The sequence below is a fragment of the Zymoseptoria tritici genome, chromosome 2 (genome assembly GCF_000219625.1).
Source record: "Zymoseptoria tritici IPO323 chromosome 2, whole genome shotgun sequence".
NCBI classification, from domain to species: domain Eukaryota; kingdom Fungi; phylum Ascomycota; class Dothideomycetes; order Mycosphaerellales; family Mycosphaerellaceae; genus Zymoseptoria; species Zymoseptoria tritici.
In genome coordinates, this window is record NC_018217.1 from 2,004,301 (window position 1) to 2,023,524 (window position 19,224).

The 19,224-nt window shown below is 54.7% G+C and overlaps 8 protein-coding genes across 8 annotated transcripts; 5 read left to right on the top strand and 3 right to left on the bottom strand.

Moving 5' to 3' along the window:
* Positions 1-402: 402 nt before the first annotated feature.
* MYCGRDRAFT_84646 (uncharacterized protein) lies at positions 403-2,481 on the top strand (the record flags this gene model as incomplete). The annotated part of the gene is made up of 1 exon (XM_003854917.1): positions 403-2,481. One exon carries the CDS (start codon positions 403-405, stop codon positions 2,479-2,481), a length of 2,079 nt encoding a protein of 692 aa, XP_003854965.1.
* Positions 2,482-5,052: 2,571 nt separating this feature from the next.
* MYCGRDRAFT_103270 (uncharacterized protein) lies at positions 5,053-5,593 on the bottom strand (the record flags this gene model as incomplete). The annotated part of the gene is made up of 1 exon (XM_003855477.1): positions 5,053-5,593. The coding sequence occupies one exon, from the start codon at positions 5,463-5,465 to the stop codon at positions 5,181-5,183; it is 285 nt and encodes a 94-aa protein (XP_003855525.1).
* A 190-nt stretch (positions 5,594-5,783) lies between these two features.
* Positions 5,784-7,044, top strand: MYCGRDRAFT_99145 (uncharacterized protein; the record flags this gene model as incomplete). Its single annotated transcript, XM_003854918.1, has 3 exons — positions 5,784-6,177; positions 6,388-6,655; positions 6,719-7,044. The coding sequence occupies 3 exons, from the start codon at positions 6,148-6,150 to the stop codon at positions 7,042-7,044; spliced, it is 624 nt and encodes a 207-aa protein (XP_003854966.1).
* Positions 7,045-7,486: 442 nt separating this feature from the next.
* On the bottom strand, positions 7,487-8,853 carry MYCGRDRAFT_68445 (uncharacterized protein; the record flags this gene model as incomplete). The annotated part of the gene is made up of 3 exons (XM_003855476.1): positions 7,487-8,673; positions 8,737-8,782; positions 8,833-8,853. The coding sequence occupies 3 exons, from the start codon at positions 8,851-8,853 to the stop codon at positions 7,553-7,555; spliced, it is 1,188 nt and encodes a 395-aa protein (XP_003855524.1).
* A 338-nt stretch (positions 8,854-9,191) lies between these two features.
* On the top strand, positions 9,192-13,712 carry MYCGRDRAFT_108094 (uncharacterized protein; the record flags this gene model as incomplete). The annotated part of the gene is made up of 2 exons (XM_003854919.1): positions 9,192-9,678; positions 9,751-13,712. 2 exons carry the CDS (start codon positions 9,192-9,194, stop codon positions 13,710-13,712), a joined length of 4,449 nt encoding a protein of 1,482 aa, XP_003854967.1.
* Positions 13,713-13,797: 85 nt separating this feature from the next.
* MYCGRDRAFT_103274 (uncharacterized protein) lies at positions 13,798-14,450 on the top strand (the record flags this gene model as incomplete). Its single annotated transcript, XM_003854920.1, has 1 exon — positions 13,798-14,450. The coding sequence occupies one exon, from the start codon at positions 13,846-13,848 to the stop codon at positions 14,374-14,376; it is 531 nt and encodes a 176-aa protein (XP_003854968.1).
* A 99-nt stretch (positions 14,451-14,549) lies between these two features.
* MYCGRDRAFT_21922 (uncharacterized protein) lies at positions 14,550-16,007 on the bottom strand (the record flags this gene model as incomplete). Its single annotated transcript, XM_003855475.1, has 1 exon — positions 14,550-16,007. A coding segment is annotated over one exon (1,458 nt), but the record flags the coding sequence as incomplete, so codon positions are not given.
* Positions 16,008-17,433: 1,426 nt separating this feature from the next.
* MYCGRDRAFT_103278 (uncharacterized protein) lies at positions 17,434-18,448 on the top strand (the record flags this gene model as incomplete). The annotated part of the gene is made up of 1 exon (XM_003854921.1): positions 17,434-18,448. A coding segment is annotated over one exon (969 nt), but the record flags the coding sequence as incomplete, so codon positions are not given.
* Positions 18,449-19,224: the final 776 nt, after the last annotated feature.

The window sequence follows — 19,224 nt, forward strand, 5'->3', positions numbered from 1 at the left end:
ACTTCGACCGGCAAATTGGTATCATCTATTTTACATCAGAACGTGGTCGGATAATCAGATTTACGAACTGCCCACGTTGAATGATTGAGATGAATAATGTAGTCGAAGCTGTTGCGAAGGAGAGGAATCTCGATGAACGCCAACCAAGCTCACGACGTCACAACGAAGAGCTCACTTTCCACATTTCCAACGTTCACCAACTTTCATATTTCATTCCTACTTCCTCGGTCCCTACCTATCGAGCACTTGCGTCCTCTCACCATGCTCCTCCATCTACGCCCCGTCACGCGATCATAGGCGATCCATCGACATCCCGTCCAAGGCCAGAGTCGCCGCCTCATTCAATTCCACAAACACCTCTGCCTCATCTCCACCACAACTCGTCACTCACTACCGCCCACAATGTCCTTCATAACCGATACAGTCCGTCGTATCGACGCCCAACTCGATCGCCTACAACTCACCTCCTCCCCACCGACCTCCATCCTCGAACAAGCTCTCGCGCTCAACAACCCTGATGAGGGCTCCGAAGGACCTCCCAAGACTGTCCAACCGTCGCCGAGGTTACTAGAGCTACAAGCTGCTATCCGCGCGCTGAGTCCTGGTGGACCGTCGGAGAAAGGTAGCTTATTACGACTGGGCACGGTGCAGACATGGTTGGGCACATTGTCGGGCGTGAAGAGGAAAGTGCAAGAAGACCGGGTGGCGGACTTGGGTGTGAAGGAACAGGAGAAGAAAGACGAGTTCGAAGCGGAGTTGGAGTGGTTACTCGTCTCCAAAGCCACAACGCAGGTCTATGGACACGTTCTACGCACAATATTGGACGAAGCTGTTTCACTGAGCGAGGATTTGTGGTATTGGGATGAAGTGCTGTGGTCGCAGCGGTATACGGCTCTCTATGGCATACAGACGTCGCCCGAGAGAATGTGGGGCTGGGGGACGATGGTGTGGGCGGATGTCAAGACGAGGACGCACGAGCGGGGACTGAGTATGAAAGGTGTGGGCGAGGATGCGGGGGAGTCGTTCACGGCGCGGTGGAAAGTGTTTTATGGGTTGGTCAGGCAGGTCGTGAGGGAGAAGAGTGTCAAGGAAGTGCACACAAGGATTTTGTCGCCGGTTACGAGACTTCGGGCGGAGGTACGGCAGAAGCAGGCTGCGTTGAAGAAGATGAGGGTTAGGAATGCGAATGCGTTGGGCGTGTTGTTGGGTGAGGGGTTGGCGAATGAGAGTTCAAGAGGGGAGGGCTTGGGTACGCCGAGGACGAGTAGTGAGGAAGCAGGGGAGGCGAGGACGAAGTGGAAGACCAGTGTTGCGAGAAACGTTGCGTTGATGGAGGCGGTGTTGGCGAAAATCAATGATCTGGAGACGCCTGTGGAGAAGTTTGACTCGGCGATCGCAGAGTACACGGATGAGGATCCACTGTATACGGCGGATGTGCGGTCGAGTAATGGGGACGGACCGGCGATGGAAGTGGAGGATGTGGCGGCTAGGCTGTCGAGGGTGTTGGGTTTGGGATTGGAACAATATGCCATCTCGACTCACACGCTGAAGACCGAACATGGAAAACCTTCACGACTGGTCCGATACTGGCTGCCCATCACGGCGGGTATCCTCTCCTCCAGCACCATCCTCCGCATGCTCGTCAATCGCCAAACCGAGATCCTCCAATGGATTCAAGATCTTGGATCCACGATCGTCGACTTCTGGCGCAACTGGGTTGTCGAACCGACCAAGAAAGTCATCGGCACAATTCGCCACGATGAGTCCTCCGAAATCAGCATCATGTCGAAGAGGAGTCTGACCGGAGACCGCGAATCTCTCGAACGCATGGTCGTGGACTTTGCAATCGACAATCCCGCCCATACAACCGGATCATCCTCCGCCCTCACCGAGTCTCAGATCGACGACCTACGCACCGCCGTTCGCGAGGGAGATCTCACACCCGTGCTCAAGGCGTACGAAAAAGATCTCACCTCCCCCGTCATGGGCGCCCTGAAAGGAAACCTCGTCCGCGCTCTTCTCATCCAAATCCAAAAGACAAAAGTCGACGTCGAAGTCGCTATGGGCGGCATCGACTCCCTCCTCAAGTCGCAGGAACTCCTCATCGGCTTCATCTCCCTCACACCCGGCCTGCTCATGGTCTACGGCGTCACACACTGGGTGCGCTCCTCGTTCATCACCAAACGCGGCTCCCATGCGGCGAGGAAGCAGGGCGTCATGTTGCGCCAGCTGAGGAATGTGGATCGTATATTGACTGGATCCACGCCGACGGAGTACGGCGAGTTGATGTATAAGGATCAAGGACTATTGCTCTGTGAGGTCAGCGTCTTGAGGGAGGCGGCGAGGAAGGTAATGCCTGAGAGGATTTGGAGGGAGTTTGGGACGGAGGTGCAGGAGCTTTGCGATGTGAGGGTTGGGGTTGAGAGGCAGATGAAGGTTGCGGAGAGGGTGAGGTGGGCGTATGGGAGGTGGTTGAGTTGAAAAGAGGGACGAGGCATGAGAATAGGGAGAACAGAACCTACGTGGGATTACGAATGGGTACGACGAGAGGGAATGTCACCTCATCCACTATTTTCTGCTTTCGAGTTGCCGCTCAAATGGCACTGCACGACTTTCCGCTCCGTGGCCCGATGTTCCCATCTGAAGTGGAAGAGCGGAACGTACAATGTACCATCTGCGTACGGGAATAGCGCTTGCGCTGGACAACTACAACTCCATCGAAGCCTTCTTCAGGCATATGTCGACAATCCCTCGAGCGTATATTGGCCCGGAGACATGATATGGTGTGGACAACTCCTGTATGCACGATCTTGGACGCATCTTCGCGGGAATTGACGATCGATCACATTCACAACCCGGGCGGTCCACACGGGAAGTAGTGCTTACGCCGACAACTTAATCGACGCCCTCTTCGGGCAAAAATCGATGAGTTCTCGAAAATCTGCGTTGGTCCGGCACTGTCGATGTTGTCTTCAAGGGACGGACACTACTTCTTGCTGTTGTCGAGAGTCTGTAGGGAATGAGGGCTTACAAATTGTAGGCTCGTGGGTGCATGCGAGGGCCGGAGTGATGTTGTTTCCGGTGATCGTACCATCTGTGAGTGCATCCGACGGATCGTCGTTCAATCCTTGTCCAAAAGCTGACCGTTGATTGTCGGATTATCAGGAAGTGAGCCAATCCGTCCTCTGGCGTACCCTTTTGCCCGCAAATGTGGTGACCGCTCCGGTGCGTTCAGAGCTGTACAGCAGTACGGGTACAGACCTTGTCTTCAAGGCGAGAATCAGTGTCCGCTCCCTGATGTTGATATATAGTTCTACACGGGCCAAAACCAATCTCATCTGGACGCCAACGTCGATGCCTGTCCGGACCAAGCAAAGACATGGTCTCCGGAAGCCAGCACTTACTCCCGGATGTATGAGAGACTCTTTCAGTCTTTAAAATAACACGCCCGTGTCGTGTCGTATGATGGTATGACAGAAGATTGACCGGGCCTCTGCTCTCACAATCATCCGCGGCTTCCCGTTGCTTCGGTGCTTATCTTACGCCTTTCCCACCGATGCTTCCTGCCCTCTTTCTTCTCCAACCCGCCACGGTACGAAGTGCACGCATCTCAGACTACCAAGACCATCATACGAGACGACCCAAAACCACGACGACGAGAAACCATGCAGATCTTCCAGCTCTCCATCGCTCTGCTCTCCATCGCCTCGACTGCCTTGGCAGGCGGCGTACGTCCTCCAGCTCTTTCGCTTCCTTGCACCAACACTGACAACTATGCTTAGACCTGCAAAAGCGGCGGGTCGTATGGCCTTTGCACTGTTAAACGGTAAAGACATTCCCTGCACCGAGGTATGTTGCGATGTCGTTCCATCAACCCACTCGACGCGTGTGCAATTTGCTGACATTTTCCAAAGAATTCCGCATGCTCCCCAAGTTACCCAGGCGACAAGCCGCCATGCCAGCTCAACAGTTACAACAACGAGTATGCGGATTGCTACATTTGAAAAACGCTGATGGAGGATGAGGGTACCGCTTGGTGGCTTGGATGAGGATCACTCGCTTGGGTTTTCTTAGTTATCGTTTGCTTTGATCATGTCGATGTGTTCATCACACATTGTATCAACCTGTCTCGTGTTTCTCGTGTCGCTGTGTTGGCACATCGGAGTAGTCACCCATTTTGCAGGCACAGGGGCAGTCCGAGGCGCAGTCGGTTGGCATCTTAGTCGGCCTTTACCCTCGAGGGAAGCTTGAACAGTGGCCGCTCTGATGCGCTGATACGCTGTGCAGCGGGTCACCACATCGGAGTAGCCACCGCTCAAACCTTGCCTACCGTAAGGTTACGTTGCCTGTATACAAGGGATCAGACCAATCGAGTGATCCGAGTCCCTGCCATACCCTTGACCTTGCAAGGAGCGGTGGCTACTCCGATGTGGTGACCCGCTGTACAGCTCGGAGGCGAAACTCATCCATGCTTCCACCCTAGGGATTGTATGCTGTTAATAGCCTCTCTTCCGTACGACTATCCGCGGTCTTCCGTCAGCCGAGTGTCTATCTCACGCCTCCCCACCGATGCTTCCTCTTCTGCTTTCTTTCCAAAACCGCTGCAGAGCAAAGTACGCGCATTCCCAAACTACCAAAACACCACGGCAAGACATCATGCAGATCTTCAAGCTCTCCATCGCTCTGCTCTCCTTTGCCTCGACTGCCTTGGCAGGCGGCGTACGTCCGACTTCTCCTTCAGCTTATGCTTCCAACTCTATTTTCTGTCTTGATTACTGACAACGACAACGATGTGTAGACATGTATCCGCGGCGGAATGTGGGGCCTTTGCCATGTTGACGGCAAAACAAAGCCCTGCACTGGGGTATGTTGCGACAAATGTCCCATCGAATCACTCGACGCGGATGCACTTTGCTGACGTTTCCAAAAGACTTCGCCATGCCTCCCGGCATACGAAGGTGAACCATCCCCTTACCCATGCGAGGTCAACAGCATCAACCACGATTATGCGGATTGCTACTTTGGACCGCAGTAGGCGCATCTGCACGTTCTGGCGGTTTCGCCGCTGTGAAGGAGACCGATCTGGAGTCATGAGAAGGTGGCTCGGAGGTTTGGCCAGCGCTGCTGGATGATGAGGGTACTGCTTGGTGGCTTGGAGGAGGATCACTCGCTTGGATCTCTCATATATCGTTTGCTTGGAGGATGAGAGGGTTGCTCGATGATAGATCAGCCGGAGAATACGATCGGACTTTGACAGCTGCTCCACCTGCCTCGTCCTCATGTTGAGACTGCCGCATGGAACTTGATCTCGCGACGTGTGATGCTCCTTCCAACTCCAGCAGTGCAAAAGCCGAAGACGCTTTGGACTCCGTCTCTTTCTCGATGCCCAACTCTTCAGCTCTCCGCGCAATCTGCATTGCTCCACGCAATTTGAGCAGGAGACCGTCGGCGATGATCGATCCCATTTGGGAACAAACAGTTTACTCGATTGCAGTCAGACTGTCTGACGTCCTTTCCCCTGCTCAAACCTCTTGTAGTCCGTTCATCTGCTGATATTGCAAACTTCAAGCCTTCACGTTCAGCTTGAGCGGGTCCACGGAGAAACGTACCAGTTATACAAAAGGTACAGTCACCAAGACATGTCGTCTTGTTCTTTGACATGTGACGCCGACCCCGTTTACCGCTCTGTCGGCTTGGCGTCCATCAGCGGCGAACCCTGATCCAACTGCGCCTGCCACGCCTTGCACCCTGAAGACTGCACTTCCCAGGTCTTGCTGTGAGGCTGCTCCGTAAAACAACAACATCACAATCACCCGGAAGAACACTTCAGACCTCGACAAGCCAGACGACTTCATTGTATACGGTTTCGCTGAGCGCAAAGATAAGACCGGATTGTCTTTGTCACCCTACCCACCCTCCCTACACCGACCCCTCCAACCACACTTCTTACCAACACCGCCCTCTTTCCTCCACGACCTTCCTCCGCCGATCGCAACCTTTGAACCTCAAACCGACCGACACGCACATAAGCGACTTCTCTGGACCGGCAGTGCTTGTGACCTGGGAAGAAAGAGCCGCTGTGGAATTTCTCAATACACCTGTTGCTTCGAGAGAGATTAAAGATCTCTCGGACTCATATTCGACAAGATGGCCGGCAGTCGGAATTATGACTTTCTTGTAAGTCTTTTGCTTTGGAGTTGTGATGTTGTTCGGTCGAGGGCCTGGCACCTTACGGATGGGGCAGGAGAAAGCGTTTCGAGTAGACGATGAGGAGGAACACGAGAGCTCTGACGATGAGCGCGGACTATACGTGAGCGCACGAGCATCACACGGCGAAGACGCGGGTCCAATACGCGCAGAACAGCCCGCTAACCACTCCTGCCGCAGATCAAACTCCTCCTCATCGGCGACTCCGGAGTAGGCAAATCCTGCTGTCTCCTGCGCTTCAGTGAAGACTCCTTCACTCCCTCCTTCATCACCACCATTGGCATCGACTTCAAAATCCGCACCATCGAACTTGACGGCAAGCGCGTGAAGTTGCAGATTTGGGACACGGCAGGTCAAGAGCGCTTCCGTACCATTACGACAGCATACTACCGTGGCGCGATGGGTATCTTATTGGTATATGATGTGACGGACGAGAGGAGCTTCAACAGTATGTTGCCTGTTCACCAGGAGTGCTGCACAAGAACCACAGCTAATTGAGATGCGCCAACAGACATCCGAACCTGGTTCTCCAACGTCGAACAACATGCCACAGAAGGCGTCAACAAAATCCTCATCGGCAACAAATGCGACTGGGAAGAGAAGCGTGCCGTCTCCACGGAGCAAGGCCAAGCGCTCGCCGACGAACTCGGAATCCCATTCATGGAGGTTTCGGCCAAGTCAAACATCAACGTTGAGAAGGCGTTCTTCAGCCTGGCGGGCGATATCAAGAAGAGGATTGTGGATACGCAAGCGCCGCAGGGACAGCAGCAACAGGGCGGAGTGCAAGTTGGACAGGGACAGGGAATCGCGGGAGGACTTGGGAAGAACTGCTGTTAAGTGGTGGGCGGACACGAAATGGGAATGGCAGTGGGAGAAATTTGAGGCGAGGAGCGCGTCAGGGCAAGGCACCGGAGAGATGCATGGCCGTGTGCTGTCGACTGCACGAGACGCCGGCTCAGCATGAGGATTCTAATTTTACATGAGAAACGTATGGCTCTCCTTTCTAGGCTCGATCTTTTCATTCCCTGGTTGGACACGCGCGTCAATCGCCTGCCCCCGTCGCTTCTGGGAGGCCGAATGCCTGCCTTGGACCGTCAGAAAATGCTCTTTTATGGAGGCACGATGCGGACTGGATTTGAGAGACAACGGCGACGATGTGGCGATACCGCTCTATGAACTTCCTGGGATTTTGTGGGAGCTTGTGCAGGATCTGCTAACGTAAGTGCCTCCTTGGTCCTGCTCAAATCGCATCGCATGTGTCTTATTCATGCTTCTTTGTAACGTTTCACCACTATTCAGGGCCTCCTAACAGAGCTCTAATCAGTACATCCTCAGCTCTACCTGTTCACAGAACGTCCACAATCTGCTCCTCCTGATCTTCCTCCACCTCCGTCACTTTCTTCGCTTCCTCCAACGCCTTCATCCCACTCGGCATCGTCGGCGCCTCATACCCTTCATCGCCCTCCTCACCTCTCATCAGCACCTGCACTAACCGATCACACCCCTCCCTCACCCCTTCCTCCTCAACCTGCTCATGCAGCGCTCGAATCACAGCATACACTCCTTTTCCCCTCAGCTCCTTCCTCCCCTCCGCTGTCGTCGTCAGCAGTAGTAACGTCTCGAGATGAATAACGATAATATCATTCTGTCCCTCGCGTTCTTTATCGGGAGGCAGGAGTTGGCACGCTTCTGGTAGCGCATCGGTGTCTTCGTCGGAGTATTCTTCTGAACCCATGAGAGGGAGCAGGATGTAGGGCAGGAGGTCTAGACCGCCTTCTTCGGAGGGTGAGAGGAGGGTTGGATGGGAAGGGATGTCGAAGCAGATGTTTTTGATGGTGGAGGCGACACCGCGCCGGCGGATGGGGGAGGTGGGGTGGGTCGTGAAGACGGTTAGTTTGGAGAGGGGAAGGACTTGTTCGGAGGATTCAGACGTTGTAGTGGATGTTGAGGTTGAAGTTGTCTGAGCTGCCCCTGATTCCGGCCGTGGCGTGAGGAAGTGTTTCCGTCCAGACTCATGCTTGGCCATATCGGCAAAGAGGTAGGAGAGGTAGTCGTATGTGGCGTTGGGGTTGTAGGAGTTACTCGCGCCTTTGACAAAGCAGTCGAGGAGTTGGTCGATTGCCAAAGGGGAAGTGGACAAAGGTTTCGGGATCGGGCGAGAAAGAGTGAGGAGGGAGGGGATCTTGTCCGACTTGGAGAGGTTGGCCAGGAGCATGCATTGGAGATCGGCATGGGGTTCTTTGGCGTCCGATATTCGTTTGAGGAGAGCTTCCATGAAGGCATCGTCGGATATGAGGGCTTCTACCACGGCGGTGTCTTCGGATATGTTGATGAGGATTGTGAGGGCGTTTTTGGCGATGGGTGGGTAGTCTTTGATGAGGAGTTTGAGGTCTCTGACGGGTTCCGAGTCATTGTATTTGAAGAGAGAGGGTTGAGCCGTTGAGTATCCCACCAGATTCTCGGCAGCTTTGGCGTGTTGTCGTTAGTATATCGATATGGCAATTTTGAGATATTCTTTCTGGGCCATACCGATCTGTCGGATTTCAGTGTTTCCATGATGGAGGAACTCGACGAGCTGAGAATTGTGTTAGATGTGATCTGACCGATACAACAGATCATACGTACTTCTTCGAGTTCTGTGGGCATTACGAATCGTTTTGCGTAGAATATCCTGCATAAAATCGAGACCAGGCTGTGAAGTCGTGGATTTATCTTTTTTCCAGCCTTGCACAAGCCGACGCCGATCCTCTCGAAAGCTACATATGCCAAGACATCGACTCGGAGGACCTATCGACGGAGTGAGTACCAATCGTGACGCTTTTGTTCTACCTACTCGACATATCTCCGACCTTGTGGTCTTGCCAGTATTCTTCAGCTTACTTCTGTCGGCACAAGCAGTACCTCAGCAAACGTAGCCTCCAACACCCAACAATGCGACACAACCAGGCGCATCTCGACACGCGCAGGACAGCTTGGTCGCAACCATGTCCATGTTCCGAAACATCGGAAAGAACTTCAATCTCGACTTTCTGGACAACAAGATAGCAGAGGAGCAGGAAAAGCAGAAACAGTCGCAGCAGGGCGGTTCACAGTCCGGATCGGGGAGAGGTGGACTTCGAAGAAATGGCAGCAATGCGGGCGGACGAGGTGGGAGCAGTAGTGCTCGACGGAATGGGAGCAAGTTGAGAGTTGCTGAGGGCAAAGATGGACAACCGGCGACGAAAGGGCCAGACCCGGACGATTTTGTGATTGGTGACGATGCGTCCGATTTGAGCATCAGTCGGACAGCCACGCCGCCAGTACCCGCAGCGGAAGGAGGGAATGCAGAGAAGAAGGCCGAGGAAAGCGAAAAGTTTGATACAGACAACGGCAAGGGCAAGCAGAAGGCGGCCACCACCAACGAGGACACCCTGCCGCTTGAAGTCACACAGAAGCTGGCCCGGCTGGAAACACTCACCATCCGCTATCAAGGTATGTACCAGAAGACACCTCTCCATCGTGATTGGCATCTTTTGTTTTACTCACAGAACTCGACGTGTGTAGATCTCCTAAGAAATTATCGTACCGCCCACGCTCATGTCGCCGCGATCGAACCATTCGAGGCTGCTTTGCGCGATCACACGCCGCTGACTACCATTGCCGATCCTGGCGCGCTGGTGGAGTTTCTCAATCAACGCAGTCTTCAGAGCGATATGGTCAAGGAAGAGCTGAAGCGGGTGTCTCTGGAGAATCGAGATGTGGTCAAAGAGCGGGATGAGTTGAAGGTCAAGCTGGACGAGGCGGAAAAGAAGGTCAAGGCTGCATACGATGAAGCTGCTGGGCTGAAGAAGGATGCCGAGGCCAAGCCGCCACCGCCTCCCAAGGACGAGTCTGCAAATGATGAGTTCTTCTCGTACGAAGCGGAGGTGTCACGAGGCGAGGCAGATCACAAGGAGCAGCAAATTAAGATCGATGGACTCAAAGTCGAGCTGGCTGAGCAGACGGACAAGGTCCAGAAATTGACTGCGGAGAACTCAACACTGGCGGAAGATCTTAAGAGCACTCGTCTCGAGCTTGATGCAACTGCAAACAAGATCACGTCAAAGGATGACCGCATCGCGGAGGTTGAGGAACAGCTGCAAATCCATGAAGTCATGATTGAAGAAATTCTGAAGAGATTCGAGGAGACCGGAGCGGTGACTGGGTCCGGACCGGCAGAAGACCAGGAAGCTACTGCTCTCCTCGCTAAGACCGAAGGCGAGGTCATCAAACTACAGGAGCGCCTCAAGGAGTATCAAGCCCGTCTCGATGCCAGCAACAAGGAGCTGCAAGAAAAAGCCGCCGCTGCCGAAGAGAACCTCAAGAAGTACCAGGATGAGCATGCTGCGAACCTTAAGAATGGCACGTACGCCGATCGTGAGGTCAAGAAATTTGAAGTGCTGCAGAAAGTCGTGACGACGCTTAAGGAGCAGCTCAAGACCGCGGATGCTGAGAAGAAGGTTCTCGAGGTCGAAGTCAGAGATCTGCGGTTCGCGCTGCAGAAGATGGAGAAGGAGGCCGACACATCTGCTGCGGCGAACGCTGCTCTGCGGAAAGAAAACGCAGGGTCAAAAGGCTCGCAAGACAAGCTCAAGACCATCTCCGCCGAGTATGAGAAGCTGAAGAAAAGTGCAAAGACTCAAGGCGCTAGTCTCGCCAGTCTTCAACGGAAGCTCACAGGTTATGAACTCGAGATTGATGGTCTCAGGAAGAGGCTTCTCGATGCTGAAAGTGAACGAGACGATGCACAGCGATTGGCCGAGACGAAGAAGGGTCATGAGGCTGCGGTTGCAAGCTTGCGCAGTCAGCTTAAGCGTGCTGAAGGCGACAGGGACGCTGCGTACCAGATGATCATCGACTGCGGAAAGTGCAACACGCCCGACAAGGAGAAGAAGATGGAGTTGACCGTTCCCAAGAATGGCGTGAGTGTCGGCGGCAGCACGCCGTCATCTCCGTCTCGACGGGGCTCAGAGGCCACTGCTAAAAGCACACAGCCCACTGATGCCGGTAGCGAGGCAGCGACGCCCGACGAGCAGGGGAATTCTGTGGACGGTAAGAAGAAGCCGAAGAACAAGAAGAAACCTAAGAAGAAGAAGCCGGCGACGGATGAGTCCGCGCCTGGTACCTCTGAAGCTCCGGCCACTCCTCCACCCACAGTCGATGAACTACTGCGCAGTCCAGACAACAAGCCCCCTGCTGTCATGCTGAAGAAGAGCTTCGGTGACAATCCAATGGTACCGCTGCTGGCCAAGTTTGTGGAAACGATCAAGGAGCGAGCCGAAATGACAATCAGCGACAATCAAGAACTGCTCTCTCATCACGAGGACATCATTGAGACATTGAGGCAGACGGTGCAGGACGATAAGGTCATCCTTCGCGCGAAGCTTGATGAGATCGAGGCACTCAAGGAGAGCATGGCTAAGAACTCCGCTTCATCAGAGGATGCTTCTGAGAAAGACCAGAAGATCGAAGACCTGCAGCAGGAGATCGCGAGGCTTGAGGAGACGATCTCGGAGAAGGATGGCGAGATGGAGAAGCTCAACGAGCGTCTTGAGGGAGAGGCCAAGCTGAGAGAGACTATTGAGGGTCTGGAAGAGGAGATTGAGACGTTGAAAGAGAGCATGCTGGAGCACGGGTCGACGGCTACCGATGCGAAGCATGAACTTACAGAGCTGAAGGAGCGTCGTGATCAGCTGCAGCGGGAGTTTGACGATCTGCAGAAGGAGAGCGATGCTGATCGCAAGAAGTTGAAGGAGGCGGAGGCGAAGAACGAGACGCTCACGGAGCAACAGTCATCCCTGAACGCGTCGATTGTAGAGCTGAAGAAGTCCGCGGGCGACGCTTCATCGGAGAAGGTAACGAGTCTTGAGCGCGAGATGGACAACTTGCGGTCTGCCAAGGAGGCTGCTGAGAAGGAAGTCGAAGCACTGAAGAAGCAGAGCACAGCCAGCGGCACCGAGAAGGATGCCAAGCTTGCGGAGCTGACCAAATCCCTCGAGACTGCGAAATCGAAAGCTACGTCGTTGGAAAAGGAACTGGCAGCGGCGAACCAGCTTGCGCAGGCCCGCTACAAGGACCTTACCGAGATCAAAGAAGCCTACAACAAACTCCAACCTGACCTCAAACGCCTTCGGGAGGAAGCCGTCGAGCTCAAGACTGTCAAAGCCGACCTCGAAAAGTCCATAACCACTCTCAAGCGCCTCGAAGCCAAAGAGAAAGACCTCCGGTCCGAGATCTCGGAGTACAAAGCCCAAGCGGCAGCCAAAGCCTCCGAAGCCGCGACTCTCAGCGAGAAATCCCAGAAACTCGAGCAACGCGCCGCAGCCCTCGAGGAATCCTACGAAACCGCCCGCAAAGAACAAGAGAAACACCAGTCCAATCTCACGGAAGCGCAAGAAGCGCGCGACAAACTCCGCAACGAAGTCTCGACCCTCACGTCCGATCTGAAGTCTTCCAAGTCCTCTATCACAGAGCTGAAGACGCAGGTGCGGGAACTCAACGATGAGTTGTCCTCCCTCAAAGACGAATTGAATGTCAAGTCCACCCAGACGGCGTCCGCGCAGAGTCTGATGGACAGCATGCAAGACCAGACCCGCGAACTCGCCACGCAGATGAAGGAGATCAAAGACCGGAACGAGAGTCTGGAAGAGGAACTTGGTGACGCGCATCGGAATCTCGCGGAACGGGGACGGGAAGCGGAGACGTTGAGACGCATCGTTAAGGACGTTGAAGGGAGGTCGGAGGATAGGATCAGGGAGATGAGGGAGCGTTTGGATACTGCCATTGAAGAGCGAGAGAGGGCGGAGGAAGAGGTTGGTGTAGTGGGCAAGAGGAAGGGAAGGGAGGTTGAAGATTTGAGGAATAAAGTCCGCGAACTCGAACGGGAGGGCGACAGTCTTCGAGATGCACGGCAAGTGTGGGAGAGGAGGGAAACGGAAATCCAGCGACGGAACGAGGAGGCCGAACGAGCTGCTCTTGCCGCGAGGAACGAACTCGCGGAAACTTCGGCTGCCATGACCACACTACGGGAAGCGCTCGACGAAACCGAACGGAGAGTCGCCGAGCTGGAAAAGAGTCGCGTGGAACTGAGAAAGGAAGTCGAAGATCGCGAGAGACGGGCTGAGAAATTGACCAAGTCGAGTAAGGCTCTGTCGGAGGAACTCCGCGCTTTACAAGCCACCACCTCTTCAGCCGCAAAGAGTCGCCAAGGAGCAGCAGCAGCCGTGGCAAGTCCGAGTCTGCAATCGTCTCGCTCGTCACTCGAGTCCACTGCGCGGGTCATGTCGCCTAGACCGGGCAGCAGTGCTGGAGGAAGTGCGGCGCCCGTGGACTATGTATATCTGAAGAACGTTTTGCTGCAATTCATGGAGCAGAAGGAGAAGAAGCATCAGATGCAGCTCGTCCCCGTGTTGGGCATGTTGTTGCATATGGATCGGGCGGAGGAGCAGAAGTGGATGGCGGTTGTTTCGGCAGGGGCGGGGAAGTGAGAGAGCATTTGTGATGGTGGTGTAAGATCCGATCGTTACGGATGAAGAGGATTGTATACTTATCGTTTTGGATGAGACGATCATTGGCTTGAATGAGGGTGATGCATCATCGCTATGGACAGAACATCATGCAATGGACATTAATGCTATCATTACATGTGGTCTCTTCTCTTTGACCTGGGCTCATGAGCTTGCAGCTGTTGATGCGTCGTTCCGTGTACTGTTCAATATGCCACGCAGAGCGGAGAGCACAAAAATCCATCACCAGCGCAGTATTTCGTTGCAGTCGAGCGGCATCGACACGTCAACGCTCTGGTTCATTCACTTCCTTCACGACTTTCCAGCCGCCTTGCTTGACCCTCGCGCCGCTGCACCCAATTCGCCATCTCACGACAGTTCGCTAAGCACCACTATGCCTCAATCATCTCCCAATACCGCCTCCGCCGCGCCCATAGCTGTACTCTCCGCCTGCTCCTCGGCCTTCTTACGGCGATACTCATCCAGATACGCCTGCGCGGCATTGCCTTCGATGGCGGCAAAGTTACCTGTGGCGCTCTTCTTTCTTCTACCTGCGCTGTTCGCAGAAGCGGAGCCGAGGGTGGGGAAGGACGAGGATGAGGAAATGTCGATGGATGATTGGCGGGAGGATGTTGAGGCGGATTGAGAGGTGGACGGAGGGAGGATACCAGCGTTGATGGGTGGTGCGCGCGGAAGAGAATTGATGGGTCTGCTCGTGGAGTTGGCGTCGGGATTGTGTGTTGTAGTTGTAGGCAGTTGGGCTGCAGGCATCGATCCGGTCAGCGTCGTCGCCTTTGATGCTGACGCTTCAGCCGCCTCGGGCTCGTCCTCGACAAGCTTGGCAAACAGTGGACCTTCGTTGGCGGGGTGTCCATTACCGATCGACTGGAGTATGCGATACGCACGACGGAACTCGTCCCGAATCGCGACGATGCCGTTGTGAGTGACGGTGCGTGCGACGTTGTGGGCCAACTCGAACGGATCTTCGATACAGAACAGGTAGCGATGTTGGATCTTCTTGCCCTCGCCCTCTTCGGTTTGGGCTTTTACCCAGCCCTTCGCCTCCTTTGTGAGGATACCGTGCTCCGTGCGGAGGGAGAGGACTTGCTGTGTCCAGCGAAATTGTGGACCCTGGCCCATCGACGAGTAGTATTGGAAGAAGTCGGCGAGGAGGGAGCCAAGGGAATCGCGGTTTGAGGACATCTGACCTTTGCGAACTGCGTTTTGGATCTCTTCTTCGTTGCGCCAGAAGTCGACTGTCCAGCCATCCACTTCAGTCCTGGTGACGCTAGACGGAGTGCAACCTTGTGGCCGCCACGCCATCTGCAAGTTTGGAAGAACCGGTGGCCGCGCGACGTTCATCAGGTAATGCAGTACCATAAGAACGTAGCCGTAGCTTGAGAGGGTGCCAGAGTATGATGAATTGATCTTGCGCTGCTTGGCCCAGGACTTCACAAAGAGTACCATCGGCCGTACACGTGGGTCGCACATCGAGTAGCAACGGAGCATCTGCGTGTTGTGAAGTCCGAGAGGGTTGAAGAAATTGATATCGCATTGTATACCGACGCCTTCATTGGGGAAGTCAAGTGGGCCAGGCTTTTTCTCTCTTAGCCAACTCTTGGGTTGATCGCGCTTTGATTTCTGCACTTGCTGTGATTTGAGTGCATCCGCATCTGTAGGCTCCTGTGGTGTCGCCGGAGCAGCTGGGGCATCGTCTGAGACCTTTTTCGTAATAGTTGTGACCGCACCCTCTCGCGTCATCGTTGATGTGGGAGTGTCAATCTTTTCTGGGTGCGCACCGTTCGTGACAGCGGTCTCGCTTCCGATGACTTGGTCCTCTGGATACAGATGAGGGTACTTCTGCTCATCGGGCAGCGCATTCCATTTCTCCCGCTCTTCGCGGAGCTTGCCCAAGAAGTCGTCAGCCGGCGATTGACAGACTTTGATAATTGGTACTCGAGTACGAGTCAGCAGACGCGCACCAAACCCAGACTCGAGCAGTTTCTTTTCGAGTGTTCGAGGTAGATCATGCTCCAGCAGTGAGAAGCAGCTAGCCATTGCATTCGCATCCTGCACAACAATCACGAGATCCATGTCGGACCCTGCACTCGCGAAGCCGGACTGAAAGCTGCCGAAGCACTCAAGGGAGACTGCTGGAAGAGAACGATTTTCCTGGCATATTTGGCGACAGACTTTCTGGAGGTCGGCACGAAACGACTCCTTGGCGCTCTTCTCAGCTTCGGGCATGTCTACTTTGGAGATCTCCACCGCTGCGAGTTGCTCGAGATGATCGACCTGTCTCTGGCGAGCTTGCGCGATCACTTGGCGCGTGTACGGATGCGCGTGTCCCTGTGTTTGAGTGCGGGCGTTTGGATCAAACAAATTGCGAGCACCTTGCTGTGGTCGCGCGGGATGCTGGGTTGGCGGACCTCTCTGGAAAGCATTCGGGTCGAGCGGAAGCTGCTGATATCGCTGCTGTTGCTGACGCGATGGGCCATTGCCACGCCCGACCCCATGGTGACCGTACTGGGCTTGTCGGGCCGGGGGCATGGCCTGAGGAGCTGGAGTCTGCGCATATGCTGTTGGTCCGGCATGGTTGCCATTTTGTCGAGGCCCCATTTGGCGCATACCGGGAGGAGGTAAGTGCGCAGGCGCCGCAAATGTGGGATTCATCGTGTTAGAGAGGGAGAAGCCTTGATTGTGTGGTGATGAAGTGGCTTTTCCATTGATGGATGTTTGCTGTCGATGTACATTCGTTGTTGATGCTGGTGGCAGTCGTACTGTCGGACGATTGCTTATTGTGTCATCCGGTACAGAGTCGTTCAATAAGACCATCCGTCTGATGCGGTCTTCCAATGAGTCGTCCATCGTGATGGTCGTTGGTGAAATCTGACGATCACAAACAGAAGGAAGTGCTTAGCATCAAAGAAGTGGTCGTCGATTTTTCACACTGCGCTTGATGTTGACATGATGTCTCGTACAACAACGCTCATGTCTGCGCCCTTTGTGTTTCTTTTGAGTAAGGTGGATGACATTGATGATGTTTCCATTGAAGTTGCCAATAAAGTTCGCTTGGAGAAGCCGGCAGCGGGCCGTTGCTCCCTCCCAAGACTAGCGTCATATGCCTCACTGCATCTCGCCCTTGCTTGTGGCTGCACGAACACAAAAACATCCGACCGCATTATCCCTCCCTTCTCGTCGAACATCTCCATACAGTCTTCGCGTACGACTCCGAAGTATTGCCTCACGGCGCATCGATTTTGCCTCGCTCACGACCTCCTCAACAACACGATCGCTGAGAACGACGAATTCACGACTCCCGCTCGATCATGAGCGCGTCTCCGGCCCAGGCGCCATCAGGGCCCAGCTCAGCGACTCCTAGCGCTGGCGGACCTCCTGCAGCTGCGAGACGTACAAAACCCGCCGTCAGCATCTTCAACACCGGCAGAAAGAAGGTCGTAAGGAAGGCTCCAGCTCCGGCGCAAAAGCCTGGTGGGCAGAGGTCTGGAGCCAATGGAACGGCTCAACAAAACGCACAGGCACAGAGCGATGAAGCCGCGAGTACCTCACATCAGCATGGTGGTAATGCTGACGAGAATGGAACCTACGACGAGTACGAAATCACGATCCAACGTTCCTCACTCGATAAAGGCATCCGCTATCATGCCCTGAAACTTCACAGTCGAACGGATGCAGCAGGCAAGCCATTTCCGGTCAGTCCATACGATGAATCTCAATTCGTCCGACCCATGCGTCTACATCGCCGCTATGCGCGAGATAAGATGGAGGTTGCGGATCTGTCTGATGCCAATTCCGGCGCGGACGACAAAGAGCGCGAGCAGATGACAGCACGTCGGGCGGAGAGACAAGCCGAGCGGGAGGAGAATCAAAAGCTTATTGCACCGACTGGTGGCGAAGCAAGCAAACCGGTAAAGAAGAAGGCGGCGAAGAAGGTCGAAGAGGGCCGCGACAACACAGATCCCGTGCGCATGAAGCGTCAACAGCTACGGTATGAAGAAGCTAGACCTTGGCATCTTGAGGATTTCGAGGGAAAGAATGTGTGGGTAGGAAGCTACGAACAAGCGCTGTCAGAGAACAGCATCATGCTGGTTCTGGCAGAAGGAGGCTTCCAGATGGTGCCAGTCGAGAAGTGGTACAAATTCATCCAGACAAATAAAGTGAACGCCATGGACTCCGAGGAGGTTGAGAAGCATATGGCGAAGAAGTTCAACATGCCAAGGTGGGCTCTAGGCACGCAATTAGCGAATGAGGTCGCGCGCAAGGAAGCGCGAAGCCAGATGATCCAAGCGCATCGTGCGAAATCTCGCGAGGCCGACGATGATGTGCCCAAACGCGAAATGGACGACGGAGACTTTCAAGCAGACAAAGACATGCTTGATCTTGATGTTCAGGATGAGTTCCAAGACGACGACGAGGGTATGCTTTTCCAGGGCGAGGATGGCGAGGATGGAGACGATATCGCCAAGCGCATCTACCTTGAAATGCGCGACGCAGGCTTGGGTGGCACTGGTGTGAAGAAGGAAGACGTGGACCCAGTAGAAGAGGAGAGGCGTAGAGAGATGGCCGAGCGCGACGAGATGGTGAAGCACAAGCGTCTGCGTAAGCAGCTTCGCAAGAAGGAGCACCAGAATCAATACGACTCGGACGACTCAAATGCGGACCCGTACGCAAGCTCGAGCGAGTCTGTGGATTCTGATGAAGAACGCGAGAAGGCCGAGGAAGACGCAAAGAAGGAGGAAGAGGCGAAGAAGGCAGCCGCTCTCCTTGCTGGCGAGAAGTCTGGTGCTTCGTCTCGCGGGACCAACACACCCAGTGGAAGACCAGAGAAGCGCGACATCTCTCGTTTGAGCTCCAAGCGACCAGGCTCGCCCGACGCATCGGATCTTAGTGGGAACGAATCGAGTCGGAAGCGCGCCAAGGGCATTAATGGTCATGCTGTGTCCAAGCTTGCCCCAGGTGGTGGTCGTGCGCTTTCTCGTAAGTCGATAGGCATGTTCACATTCAAATTGATATTCGTGCTAACATCCTCCTTCAGCCGACGCCGCCAAGCACCGCCTCGCCCGTTCAGGCAATGCCTCTGGCTCCGACACCGACACCTCTCGGGCTCCGCGCCCTAAAGTCAAGCTCCACAACTCTCCTCCCGGCTCACCCACTCGCGGCACGCCAAATGGTTCTCGCGCCGTTAGTCCCGCACGCAGTCCCGCTTCGGCCGCCGCGGCTGAGAAGAAAAACTTTCCTACATTGGAGGACGTCCGCAGCGCGATTCCTGCTGAGGGCATCGAGATCAAGGCTCTGGTCAGCCTGTTCAAGGCGAGGTTGGGCAAACGGGGCGCAGAGTTCATCACGCTTGTCAAGGCGGCGGGAACACAGGACAAGGCGAGTGGAAGAATTATGAGGAAGGGTGCTTAGAACGCAGACGCTCGAATCGGGGCGCGTGGGGCTGAGAACAAAGACTTTCCATCGCTGCAGGAGA